Below are 13,048 nucleotides of genomic sequence, written 5' to 3'. Positions count from 1 at the left end.
CAGGCTATTTATAAAAAAAAATAAAGCACACATTTGAGAATAGGAAAAGGAAGACCACACAGTTAAAATGATGAATACAGCTATTAAAAGTAAGGTTGTTTCTATGTGAGGAAAACAGAATCAAGCTCCAGCAGGTGAAACAGGAAAAAAAGCCAAAGCACATAAGCTGTCAAGTTCAAGACAAAAGCATGAGGAGTCATTTGCAAAGGCACAGAAAACAACAAATCCATCTCCATATGAAGAAGCCAGTCAGACTGCTAGCAGGGTTTAAAGATGAAGTACAAAAGGAGCTACAGGGGAAGGGGGTGGGATGGGAGCATATGAAAAGACCCCCTAAAAAGAAACAGGATTAGTATTTTGCATCTTTGTTTACTGGGGAAGAGCTGATGGGATTCCCAAGCCAGAACTCCAAGCTGAAATGCCAAGAGACGAAATTGCACACTGAACAGAAAATAAGAAATATGTAACTCATTTAAAACTGCCTTAGGATCAGGATACCAAAGGAGGGGCTACCACAATGTTGATTTGTGGAGATCTGTGGAACTACCAACTAGCCCAACTGGTCTTACAGCCAAAGTCACCAGTAGGGTCCTTGTGTGGAGATCCACACCATTCTACAAGTTATCCAGAAAAGTGAGTGAACAGCAAGAGGACACATTTTCTTGTACTACAAAGATACTCAAGGTTGCAAATGTGAGGAACAGTTGTGAAATAAGATCCTTGGAGTGTGAGACTGACTTGGCCATTGAACAGGCAGGTAAAATTTTAAGGGTTAACATGCAAGATAAAGAGAAAAGATGTAATGCATAAAGCAGTGTGTTTTTAGACAACTACTACCACTCAGGAGTGGGATCTTGGGGTAATGAAACAGCACTTAGAACATGAGTGTGTTAGGAATTATGAGGGAGAGGAGACAACAGCTAAACACCAGTGGAAATCCCTGGTTCATGTGCTTATTTTGTACTGCGTGCATTTCTGGTCATGGTCTCTAGAAGGATACAGTAGAACTGGAAGAAACTCAAGAAAGGTGACACGGACAAACACAGCTCCCTCCCAAGTGATTACTGAACAAGGCAGACCTGCATCTGCTGCCGGGCAAAGCCTGACATGAAAAAACGGCAGTTCAAAACATAAGTCAAAGAAAAGTATCAGAAAAGAAAGAAAACATGCGATCCAGCCAGAAACATGGCTTCTCTGTGCATCAATGTCAGACATTATTGTCACTGTACGGAAAGCAGGAAGGAATAGTAAAAAAAAGCATAACATGGCTTTGCTTGTGTGAATGATGGGAAAGTCAAAGGAAATAAGCTGTGTCAGGCACAAACATGTAGGCCAGAGCAGCAGCAGCAACCTGACACACTCTGTTCTGCTTCCCAAAGGATACTGTAGAGTTTTCGGTCCTTGGACTCCGACCGCATGCGGCTCAGCTGCTGCTTATGACAGCGCAGGCTCCAGGGGTTATAGCTGATCTTTTCAGAGCTCAGACCACTGTTCCCATCCAACATCTGAAATGGAACATCTGAATGGATGTGCAAGTCCACCCTAGGACTCTTTGTTTCCTGGATGCTGCTGGTATAAAGACAGAACAAACCTGCCTGTTAGAATCCAGGCATTCTTCAGATACTTAAAACTGTCACACCCTCCCCTTGCACATGACTATTTCCTGTTCCTTCTCCTGCTGCACACATTACACAATACAAACTGTCTTAACAGCAAATCTTCACTAATACCCTGGGCTGTGGACCGATGTTTAAGGATCTGGTCTAAAAATCTCTGCTACGTTGTACTGTAATTGATAGATTAAGCAGGAACATTTGTTTCTCAGAGAGCTCCAGCTGGTGTGAGAAGGCAGAGACCCATATTCAAAGTACTTTTGGCAGAAACCTCTGGTTTAGCCAGGTGGTCTGAAGAGAATTTGATTCTGCTTCACATACTTTGGTTCCAGATCCAGCAAACTTCACGTGGATGAGTTCATCCTGAATCCAGCAAAACTCCTGACAGAGCTTGCAGTGCCACAAGTGTGCTGGGCTAGCAAGTGCAAGACAGCCTGCCGACCATATGGAAGTGCAAAATACTCTCAATAAGAGGAGCAACAGAGCTGAAAGGGGAAGAGATTGTTGTCACTGGGCCCTCAACACTTTTACCTTTCAGTGTTGTCACTGGCCAGGCCAGGTTTTTCCTCCTTGTGCTCAGTGACACTGCTTGATCTGTGAAGGCTCCGACGCGAGTGCTTGCGTCGTGGCTGGTCCCTCTCTGGCATATCATCCTGCTCTAGAGCCTCATTCTCCACATAGGGATAGGCCACCAGGTTAATGTAGCCATCGCTGTCTCCCTCAAAACAGACAGATACCACACCTGCCAGAGAGAAGTGACATGTCAGTTCTATTTCCCAGGGGAGGGAATACAAAACCACTAGCACCCAAACGTTCAACAGGAGAGAGGAAAATGTAGCTCAGAGGGCAGCAAAAGAAAATCCAGAGCAATGAAAGGAGGTTTAAGGCTACAAGAACCCAAATGTTGTTAGCACAGCACACAGGAGAAATTCCCCAAACTGCCCTGTGTTGCTACCTGAGTGTACAGTAAGCAGCAGCAGGGGAAGCTTTGCTACCCACAGGAAACTAAGGACAAAAGCGCAGCTGGTAGGCTGAGGGGTGTGATTATTTCCTTCCATTCAGTCTTGCAGCAAGTGTCATTAAACTGGAGAAAGTCAAGATGTTGAGGGGGGTGCAAAGCATACAAAATATATATCTAGTTCATTTGAGTTTATGTCCCGCAGAAGCATTCCTGCTGTTGACAAGGATATTGCTGGCCAAGGAGTGTGCCTTCTCTATCAAAGGAGCTCTCCAGCATCCGAGCTCTCAAGTACAGAGCTCTGAGGCTGAGGTGACACCTACCACTCTTATCACAAGTCAGCTAGTCTTGCTGAAAAGGGATCTGCAAGGTCCCAGGGCTTCCAAGCAGTAAAACCAGAAGGCCCTGGAAGACAAACTACCTCAGCCACATGCAGGCAAGCAGGACGATTTGTATCCCGTCCAGTTTTACCTCCTGAAGGCTCCTGGAAAGTACCATAGTCCAAGGGAAAGTATAGATCTTTCACAGCACACACTCTAAATATAACTAGCTGCCCAGCCACAGAGCAGGACAGCTGACACTTCTAGTTAGGGGCGACATCTTCATCTTTGTGAGTCCCCCAGCCCTGAAAAGGAGGCTATCAGCCCATCTCCTAACATGCAATGACAAAAATCTTTCATTAGCTTGTCACCAGTATTGAATAGCTGCCAGGAGTATCAGATGCTAGATGCACCAAATCAAATGATTCATCACAAACATGATGAAACCTTGCACTGCTCAGTTGATGCAGGCCATCATGTTATTGTCTTTCCTTTTTCCTTATCTGCACATGAAAATGCTAACAAGGTTCAGGCAGCTCAGCACAACTTCAGAGCAGTTTAGGACTCCAGCATGTCACTACATAAATGCCACTCCAAGTGCTCCGGCTGCCTGCACATACTCTTCAAGATATCTCTGTGCAAGGGCAATCATAAAGTAACATCTGAGTGCTCAGACAGGAAATATAATTCCCAAAATTCCTCTCCCTTACACCAGTAGGAACAATTTTTGGGACCATCAGGAAACTGCAGGTGCCTTTCAGATGAAATCCCACACTGGGGTAGAGATGCATGTTCTAAGCCTTTAGGCTACCAGGAAGTATCTGACTTCAAGAAGACAGGTCTCCATCTGGACTATCAGCTTCATCAGTTTTCAACTCCATCCCAAGGAAAGCCTGACATTGTATCAGTTCTAGTAACTACAGAGGCTTCAGGTGGGATTTCTGATGGGTCACTAGAGCACTGTATGGCCCCAGAGTGGGTACAAGAGGACCCATCTGTTGAGATGGTATCTTTCAGTCACGATCTGCATACAGACAGAGGTAGGTAAGCTGATACTGCTTTGAGACCTTCAGGCTGCAGCCAGACCAAATGGCAACACCCTGAACAGATGGTGGTTCCAGCTGCCTGTGAAGCACCATCCTCCCAATGCCACACAGTGACAAAGAAGCAGAGGCAATAGGAAGAGTCTCCCAGAAGACTACCTGCCAGTGTCACCAGCCTGAATACAAACACATGTGGCTGAAAGTGTATTGAGCTTCTGAAAGATAGAAATGAGCTGCCAATCTCCTACAATGATACAGACACTGGAAAATTCTATTCCTTCAAAGTAGCTAGGGAGAAGGCTTCACTTCAGCACTGGGAAAGCAATGCTTCCTGCTTCAGCAGCTTTCTGATATGGGTCCATAAAAGAGATGGGATGAGGAAGCAATAAGTTACAGGACTGGAATATGCAAATGCTCCATATATTATCTAACTTCATTTGCTCAAGGTCAAGGCTGTAACTGAGAATAACTTGGTAGTAAAATTACTTTAGTTACACATCCATAACCTTAACCTTCAGACTACAATTGTTACACTGTACATTCTGTGTCTAGAAAGAGAAGCACATTAAACTACACACCTACAAAAAAAAAGACTTCCTCTTTTCCAAGTGCTCCTATTAAATTGCTAGCCTGCAAAAGAGAATTGAAAACAAGAAATAAAATGACACCAGAAGACAGCAAGACATCAGTAGCTCCAGGAAAACGAGAGGGTGGGTTCTTGAATCATACAACTGCACTCTGGAATGACAAGAAGCCTCACCTTTGTACTCAGGTGTGAACTCCTTCATTTCCGGGGGCAGAGATTCATAGAAGCGCTGTTCTCTGGTAATGAGGGGCTTGCAGACAGTATGGTCGTCATAGCGCATCATGCTGCTGTGGCCGCCCACCTGATGAATGAAAGGCTCCAGCAGGACCCCCCGGTCTCCAGATCGAGTGGCATTCTTGCCATACTTGCCCACTTCCATGGTTTGACAAACACACATTGCGTTGGGCACCAGTTGCACTCTTGGAGCATGGGGAGAGCCACATGGGCTGGGAGGGGCAGCTCAGCAGCAGTTAGGCAGCCACAGTGGGGAAATCCTGGGTATCTGCTTCCTTACAATGATCTGAAAAACCAAAGGAGTTTCCTGTGAATGGGAGACCACCTGCATTCACTCCCTGTTGGATCAGAAAAGTTTTTGGTATTTATTTATATCCATAACTGTTCCTCTTCTGCTCTCTGTTTACATCCCACTTGTTCCAGCATGCTCCTCACCACCTCTTTAATCCAACAGGTAAGCATACACTAACTGGGAGGCAGTATCATTTAGAGCTTCTCCAATAGGATTGACAGGAGACAGGACAAGGAGGAGATATTCATATTTTGAGCCTCCCATCTCTAGAAAATACTATTTCCTCCCTTTAGTTCGTTTTATCAGTGAGGCAGTGCAATAATGGAGCACAAACCATGAGCTACAGCACAATTAAAACCAAGCCCACACCAGCCTATCAGTAACCATGACTAACACAGGCAGAACAAACATTTCAAGAATCTGAATTCCACTCCTTCTGCCTCTGCATTTAACTTCTAAACAACTAAATAATTCCTGTTCACCTCCTACTCTAACACTGTTTCCTCCTTTACTGACTTGCTTCTCTTCAAGCTATGACATGAAAGACTCAGAGTAAATCATTCTGTCGTCGTGCATATGCTGTACCTGAATGGATTCCACTTGGATTCTCCCCTTTATTACTCTAAACTCTTCAGGACAACTATTTCCTGATGCTTTCACAGCACCTACATGCACAACAGGAACCTGATCTCTAGAAGTAGGCAAGAGAGATTGCTAAATCCAAAATGAGATGAGAAGCGCTTTGGAGAAGACAGATGCTCTTTTTATGTGTGCAGAGTGCCCAGCACAGCCGCAGGATGATAGGAAAATAAAGCTATCTAAATTCTCTCCAGATAATTTGCCATTTCCAGCTTAGATCATATCTGCTTCTGAGGCTGCTGGGGAAAACACTGCAAGATTTCCTCTCAACAATGAGTTATCCGAAGTCTTTGGTACAAGAACCATATGGTGACTACAGTTTCTGAATTCATCAAATTTCCAGTTTCTTAAGCACAGCAAAGCCAAAGGCAATAATTTAAGAACTAAGGGATCCTGGAGGCCTAAACAAGGGACACGGTTCAGGCTGTTCCTCATCTGGCCACAGGATGTCTCCACAGCTACACAACACTGCCAAGGCAAGGTGAAGTTCTGGATCAAGATGGACTCTTCTCCCTCCCTTCCAGTTCAATCATGTAAGAGATGCAGCTCAAGACGTTCAAAAGGAGGGGTGATACTTCATAACATGTTTAACCCAATCTAACTCCAATGCTCCCTGCAACAGGATAATGCTTCTCGCTCCCTGCCCACACGTTCCTGCTCGCTCCCTTGCACTGGATTTTGGGATAGTACAAGTGTACGTACATTTGAGTTGAATCATCTCACCGATCTGATGGAAAACATTTCCTTTTGTTGTTACATGACCGTACAACTACATTCAGTGTAAGGGGAACAATGTGAATATTTAGCTGGCTTTTATGGTGGGGGGCAAAGGAAAAAACCCCTACAACACAGATGGTCCCTCCCTGTAGCAACTCATATCAAAGCCTCTTCAAGGTATCCTTCTAAGTCTTTGTCCCCTAAACTCAAAGTCTAAAGTTGTATCACAAAGAAAAAACATGCTGTGGATTTCTCTCCTCCCTCTTATTTGATTTATCAAAAAGAAGCAGAGGCTTGCTTATGTCATATGTTTTAGCTTGGTTTAATGGTAGTTAATAGTAGTTAATATCTGAGAACAAGCAAGGTGCCAGCATCTGCAACACATCAGCACAGATTTTAGACAAATGCTTTACAGACTTAAATCTCCCCTTGCTGATGCAGCTTTGTCTTGGATTCAGTTTCTTTTATTTTGCCGATGAGTAAAGCAGAGTTTTCAGTTATTCCAAACAATATAGGGGCCAAGTTTAACTTCACAGGAGAAAATAAATAATAAATTAATCTGTGTGATACCAGCATTTGCCATACTAAAGAGACACACATACAATGCTCAGGTCTGGTACTAGTGCCAGGTTTCATGGAAAGACAATCGCAAAATGTCTCATGGTCTCAGTTTTGCCAATGACAAAAGGAAGTACTATTATCCATACTTTAGAGAAGAGACATTATCTAAGCAGACTCATTAGCTTCAGACACCTTCACTAACTTCAGATGGAGATCAAACACCCAGGCAGACACATGCACCCCCCAAGGCCCACACAGACTGTTCTCGCAGTTAGGGGTGCCTCACCTATAGGTTAACAGGCAGTTTGCGGCCAGAGCAAGAGATCTGAACCCTCTGCCTACCTTCAGCAGCCTTCTTTCCTGAAGGTGAGGAACAATGAAGCATATGCCACCTGAATTATTCTGAGGACAGCAGCCACCCAACTCTGCAGAGTCCCTCAAGCCTTCTCCACTGCATGGCCTAGAGTCACCCATGAGACGACTGCAGTCATCCAAGGACTCCTGGGTAAGTGGCAATGAAAGCAGGCTGTAGCCACCAAGAAGTGCCCTAGGCTCACTGCCAAGTACACCACTGCCCCCCAAGAAAACCCAACATTAAGACTCAGATGTGCAAGTACACCTGGGAGGGAGTGACAGCCACAAAAACCAACACCAAACAAACAAACAAACCCCAAACAAACAAAAAACCCCATACCACACATTCTGTGGCCAGGACACAAGAGAAGGAGCCAGGCACCAGATGGGGAGAGTCCAAACCCAGTTGCTATTGCTCCACATATTCATCCACACGCCCTAAAGGAAACGGCAATATAGCCAGCATTTTCCCATATACAAGTGAATGTGAGAAAAAATACTTTGTGGCAAGTAGCATTTCAAAGGCAATATTTTTAAAGAAGAAGCTAAGGGCTTGAAAAACAGACACTTTATATCCCAGATACAGCTTAATGTTTGTCATCAGACTAACCCAAAGTAAAGGGTTATTGCTAAACATTGACACTATCCACGAATAAAGACAGAAGAATCCCAGAAGATTCAAAGAAATATAAAGCAGAAAACTATTTGAAGGCTTAAATATTACTCATCTTTCCTCTGCTAAACAAAGGCATGTGTTCAACTGTTTTAGTTGGCTTATAAAATTCAGAGTCCTTCCAATTACCGTAAAACACAGTGCACAATCCACACAACAGCTTGAGGGAGACCAATTCATCCAAGCAGACCCTTTGGTATCCTCCAACACCACCCATTATAGCTCAAACAGCAGTGAAACATTCAGGCCAGTCTTGAAGACTCAGCCAGGGTACTCTTTAAACAGCTGCAATGGGTGAGAGAATTACTGCAGACTGCACCACAATGCTGATGTTCCCACTCTTTATAAGCGGTCTTGTACGGGAACACTGACAACCTTCATGACTCACTAGTAAAGCTGTTTTCCAAAATAAAAAGGAGAACAAACATTTAAAATTATTATGTATTACACAGTGAGAAAGCTGACTGCTTTTAGCACTGTTGACTCACGCCCAAGTTGTAAGCAGCTTGCATGTCCATCTTTCCAGCAATGCCTTGCTGTGGCTCCTGGGACTGTGGTCAGCCCTCACAACCTGCAGTGCTGAAGACTAAGGCAGATGGCCACTTAAAATTCTGGAGCTGGGCCACAGGTGAAGGATAAATACTGACCTCAAGATCACGCTGACAAAAGTTGGACTTTCCCTTAACAACCCCAAAGCAGTCAGGAGCAAAGCACAACAATACAAAATACCAGCAATACCAGGCAAGAGGACTACAGCAATTGGCCAAAGAGTACCTGGTGACTGCTTCTTGTGAGCTAGATTTGTTAGCAAAGAGAAGCAGCAGCTCACATACATGCTGAAAAGCATGGTGTTTTCCAGTCATGCTGGATTGGGTGATCCAACTTCTACAGAAGAAAACCCAGTCTAAGGAAAAAAAGCAAAACAAAAAAAAAACCCCACCACCCCAAAAAACATCTCCCACTGTGCTATGAGATCAGCTTTCCAGCACAAAAACTGACCCACAGGCCTGAAACATGTCTATCTAGTCAGCAGAAAATGGAGATGACCCCTGGGACCTGGGCAGAGAACACAACTCTCCAAGAACCCGCAGCAACATTTAGGTTGTAACAGAAACATTTGGCCAGCATGGTATCCAGGAAGCTACAAACCTTCCTAGCCTACTTGAGGACACTGCTTTGAACCCTGAGGCTTCCCTTGCATCTTGTCCAATGCTTGAGCTATTACCTAATACAGCCCTTTTTGGACACATTGCCCTCACCAAGGCAAGCCTGGCTTTTTAGATCAAGGCCAGATGATAGAATACAAGCCGTATGCATGCATCAGAAGGGGAACAAGCCTTAGGAAAAGCTGCTGAAGAATGCCAACTGAGGAAGAGAATGTCAACAGGGAGGCTGGTGGAGGAAGTGCAATAAACAAGGCCAGTGAAGGGACAGTAGCCACTAATAGGTGTGTTCCACCCTATGCCATGAGCTATACAAAAGCATGCTTCCTTCACCAGTACTCTTTGTGCCCTGTTGTTGATGCAGGAACGCAACAACTTCTGAAGTGTGCCAAGGAAACAGCCTAATCTATTTTAAGATAGAACTTGATTGAGCTTACAGAAGGACCACATGGAAAATAAAATAAAGCTTGTAATGAGTCCCTAGGCATACCCTATGTTTCTGTCTCCTAGAGATCTGAAAGTAGTATGGCACAAATAATCTTCCACCACACTAATCACAAAACTTCAGCACTTCTGCCAGTAGCCTGTGAGGCCAAGAATTTTCTCTTCTTCCTAAGGTTTGGCTCCCACTCCTTTCTTTTCAGCTCTTTCTGAAGAAAGAGAGGCTGAGCTACGGCTAGAATGCCTAAACTACTCATTAAAACCAGTGCCTAGATCTGGGGTTAAGAAGGCTGTTTTCTTAGAGGCCAGATTAATAGGAATTGCAAAGGACCTTCTGCTGTCACCTATGCGCAAAGCATAGGGATGAGGGAGGGATGAGGTACGTGAACTCCTTGCTAGGGATCTAGACCCAGGACACAGACAATACCCGTCTTCTCACACTGACATACTACAGTGGTAGCTCTTTTTTTTTTTTTAAACCAAGCCTTAGCACACAACAGTGCATAGGGAACACCTATCACATTTAGCAACATATGGAGCAGGTGCTCTGCAACATTTTGGGAAGATCTCATGCAGCTGTCTGCAAGTGAATGTAACCAAAGCCGAGGCTCAAATTGCCTCTTCCAGCTTGTATTCCTGTTCGGCCTGATGCTGGAAAAGCTGCCGCTACTGTGATAACATCAGGCTGAAGAGCAGGAGAGGACTGCACATAACAGGGGTGATATAAGCTGATTTCATTCCCTTGCTGCTCTTTTCTCTGGGCTTCCCCTTCTTCACTGGAGAAATGCAGCACATTGGCAGGAGAGTACAGGCTGCCTGGGGACCTGCCAGTCCTTGTCACCACTATCAGCATTACTGCAAAGGGGAGCCTGGAGGAGGGTCCAGCCCTGGTCCAGTCACTCTTTCCTCTCCAGTAGACAGGGAGGATGAAGAAGGGGGAGCTGAGCTGCTGAATCCTGCTGCACCTTGCCACCAATACACATACCTCAGTAATAAAGGGCACCTTCCTTCCCTTTCAGAAGCACTGGCTTCAGTTCAAGCCTGAGAGTTTCCATAGCAGCAAGACCTGAGTGAATATGTACATTAACAAAAGGTTGCTTTATCAGTACCAGCCCAGAAGATTTTCTTCCAAGCTATGCCTATGGAAAGCAGGGTCATCCAATATCAGCTTCACATTTTATAGGAGAGATGAGAATATGACACATGATTTCTAGGGAAGAGCTTAGGGAAGATCAGTGCTTGTGAGGCCTCATTGCTCAGCTTTCCATGAGCTAGTTTCTGGCTTCTCTTCATCTCGTTTACAAAGAGGAAAAAAGTCTCTGCTGCTACAAGTTATTTTTAAGCTATTTCAACACAACTGCTGCTGTTCAGCGCAGCTCTCAGATCCAACAGTCAGAGATAGTTATAAAGGAACTTACTTTCAACAGGCACAAACCATAAGGAATCAATCTAACCCACCAAGAAAAGACATTTCTTGAATTCACACTAGTGAAGGGCTCAGAAAACTCAATCAGCTCATCAGTAGAAAACTGTAGTCCTTGCATTCATAGTTGGGGGGGAAAGGAAAAAATTAATATCAATCCTACTGAAAAGGTTTGGCTCAAAGACTAACTTGGAAAGAATTTGTAACTCAACTTATAGACTGAATAAGCAGAGGGAATAATTTCACTTCCTGCCTCAAAAATACTATCTTTAAAGTTTTTGTTAATGCTGGTAATAAAGCATACCTGTTCTTCAGTCACAGACCTTGGCCTCCTCCCCAACAGAGAGGCTTAAATAAGCCAGCAACATCCCTAAGGAAGTCCTGAAGGACTGCATGATCATCAGGTAACTCCACCCAAATGCCTCCCCAGTAGGAAGATGACGGAACAACTATGCTGAGTTCAGCATGAGAAGGAGTATGTTCAGAAACACTGCACTTTCATGTCAGCTTGGGTACCAAATTCTACAACCTCAACAGCATCAGAAGGTGGGACAGATGAGCGCATAAACGCACCACGCTAATCTACTGACACTAAGAGCATGAGTCAGAGCTGGTGATGCTTGTGCTGAACCAGAGGATAAGCACACCACACAGCAAGCTGCTGCTGGCAGCGAAAAAAAAGGTGCAATTTTGTGGTGCACAGAGCTTAGCCAAATGGATGGCACTGGGGAAGACTGCTCAGTGCCAGAGGGGCAGCCCCACCAAACAGACAAGAATCCACCACAATCGGGTGACTGGCAGTCTCAGGTTTGTGCCACAACAGGGGCAAAGAGAACAACTAGCATCTCTTAAGTTCTTATCTTCTCCTGTTTAAAAATACCCCAGAAGTCCTTGGAGGTATCAAGGCCAGAGCCAAGGAAGTCAGTTTGGCCTGCCTACACCTACAGAGTAGGTACAGGTAGAGTCACACCTACAGAGTAACTGCTGGCCCCGAGCTGTCATCATATATGTGTGAGGACCCCTGGAGCTTGAGCTCCCACTTACACCTCCACACAAACTTGACAAGTAGAAATGGTTGTGCACCTCAGGCTCCCAGCCAGTACAGACACCCTGCAAGGCTGGTAGGCAGATGGGACAAGATCCTCCCAGCGTGCATAAGAACAAGAGGAAGCCGCCAGCAAAAGTCCCAAAATCCCCAAAAAAAGGGAAGTAGTTGTGCAGCAATAAAATCAGTTTTCAGGCTTGACAGGGTCGTTGACAGGACCTGAAAGTAACAGTCAATGTGCTGCATCTCACACCAGCCACACACAGAAAGCAAAGCAGAGGCCAAAGTAAGGATTCTGCAACAGGAAGAACAGTCAACTCCACCAACTCAAGGGCAAGGGCACACACACACTCCACTTTTGGACCATACATGGGCTGCCAAAGAAGAGAAAGAAGGGCTGTTTTCTGGCTCTTTGCCCTCCACCATCTCATAAGGAATCCTCAGAAGGGAAAAACAAGAGGAAAAACCAAAACCTACCCAGAAAAGCAAAGTATAAAATCTATTTGAAGTTAAAAGCCAAGCAAAAAAGTTTCATCTACCTGCACTTCATGATTGTTTTCTGCTTTCAGAGTGTGTAAACACATTTAATTAAGGAAGAAAACCTATATGAGTGAACAGCTAGGCCTCCAGCTCTCACAGGGAAGCAACAGTCAAAACACATACATCGAAAGTTTGGTCTGCACAAGGAAAAAGTGCATGTTGATACTTTATTCATCCACCATGTTCTCTCTAGTTCAGTAAAACTGGGGTGGAGAAAACTGGTTGTTTTGGTTGCTCTTTAAAGTGTTCCTCTGCAATGAAACCAACTCCATTCAAAGCCATTTTGCCTGGCTTCAGAAAAAATCCAATATCATGTTCAGATTTCTTTTGGCACTGATTGAGCTAAATCAGTTTCCACTTCCTCCTTCAGTTATTTCCTCAGACCATGGTTACAAAAGCAATCCTTTGACAGCTGTGCCAGCATGAGCAGCACCCTCCCACTCAAC

At 44.7% G+C, this 13,048-nt stretch overlaps 1 protein-coding gene across 8 annotated transcripts in view; it reads right to left on the bottom strand.

Moving 5' to 3' along the window:
• Positions 1–13,048, bottom strand: part of IP6K1 (inositol hexakisphosphate kinase 1) — a 38,209-nt gene that overhangs the window by 4,470 nt on the left and 20,691 nt on the right. For 6 of the 8 annotated variants that reach the window (XM_064454184.1, XM_064454186.1, XM_064454187.1 and 3 more), the window contains 3 exons: positions 4,695–5,040; positions 2,145–2,355; positions 1,385–1,569 (listed from right to left, as the gene is read on the bottom strand). In XM_064454184.1, coding sequence (XP_064310254.1) covers positions 1,385–1,569; positions 2,145–2,355; positions 4,695–4,917 — 619 coding nt within the window. In that variant the 5' untranslated portion in view covers positions 4,918–5,040. The remainder of the gene's footprint in view (positions 1–1,384; positions 1,570–2,144; positions 2,356–4,694; positions 5,041–13,048) is intronic. The other 2 variants (XM_064454189.1, XM_064454190.1) reach the window with 2 other exon arrangements.

This window comes from Phalacrocorax carbo, chromosome 6 (assembly GCF_963921805.1).
Source record: "Phalacrocorax carbo chromosome 6, bPhaCar2.1, whole genome shotgun sequence".
Taxonomy (NCBI): Eukaryota; Metazoa; Chordata; class Aves; order Suliformes; family Phalacrocoracidae; genus Phalacrocorax; species Phalacrocorax carbo.
The sequence above is the reverse complement of the archived record's forward strand: the minus strand, read 5'-3'. Positions and strand labels throughout refer to the sequence as shown.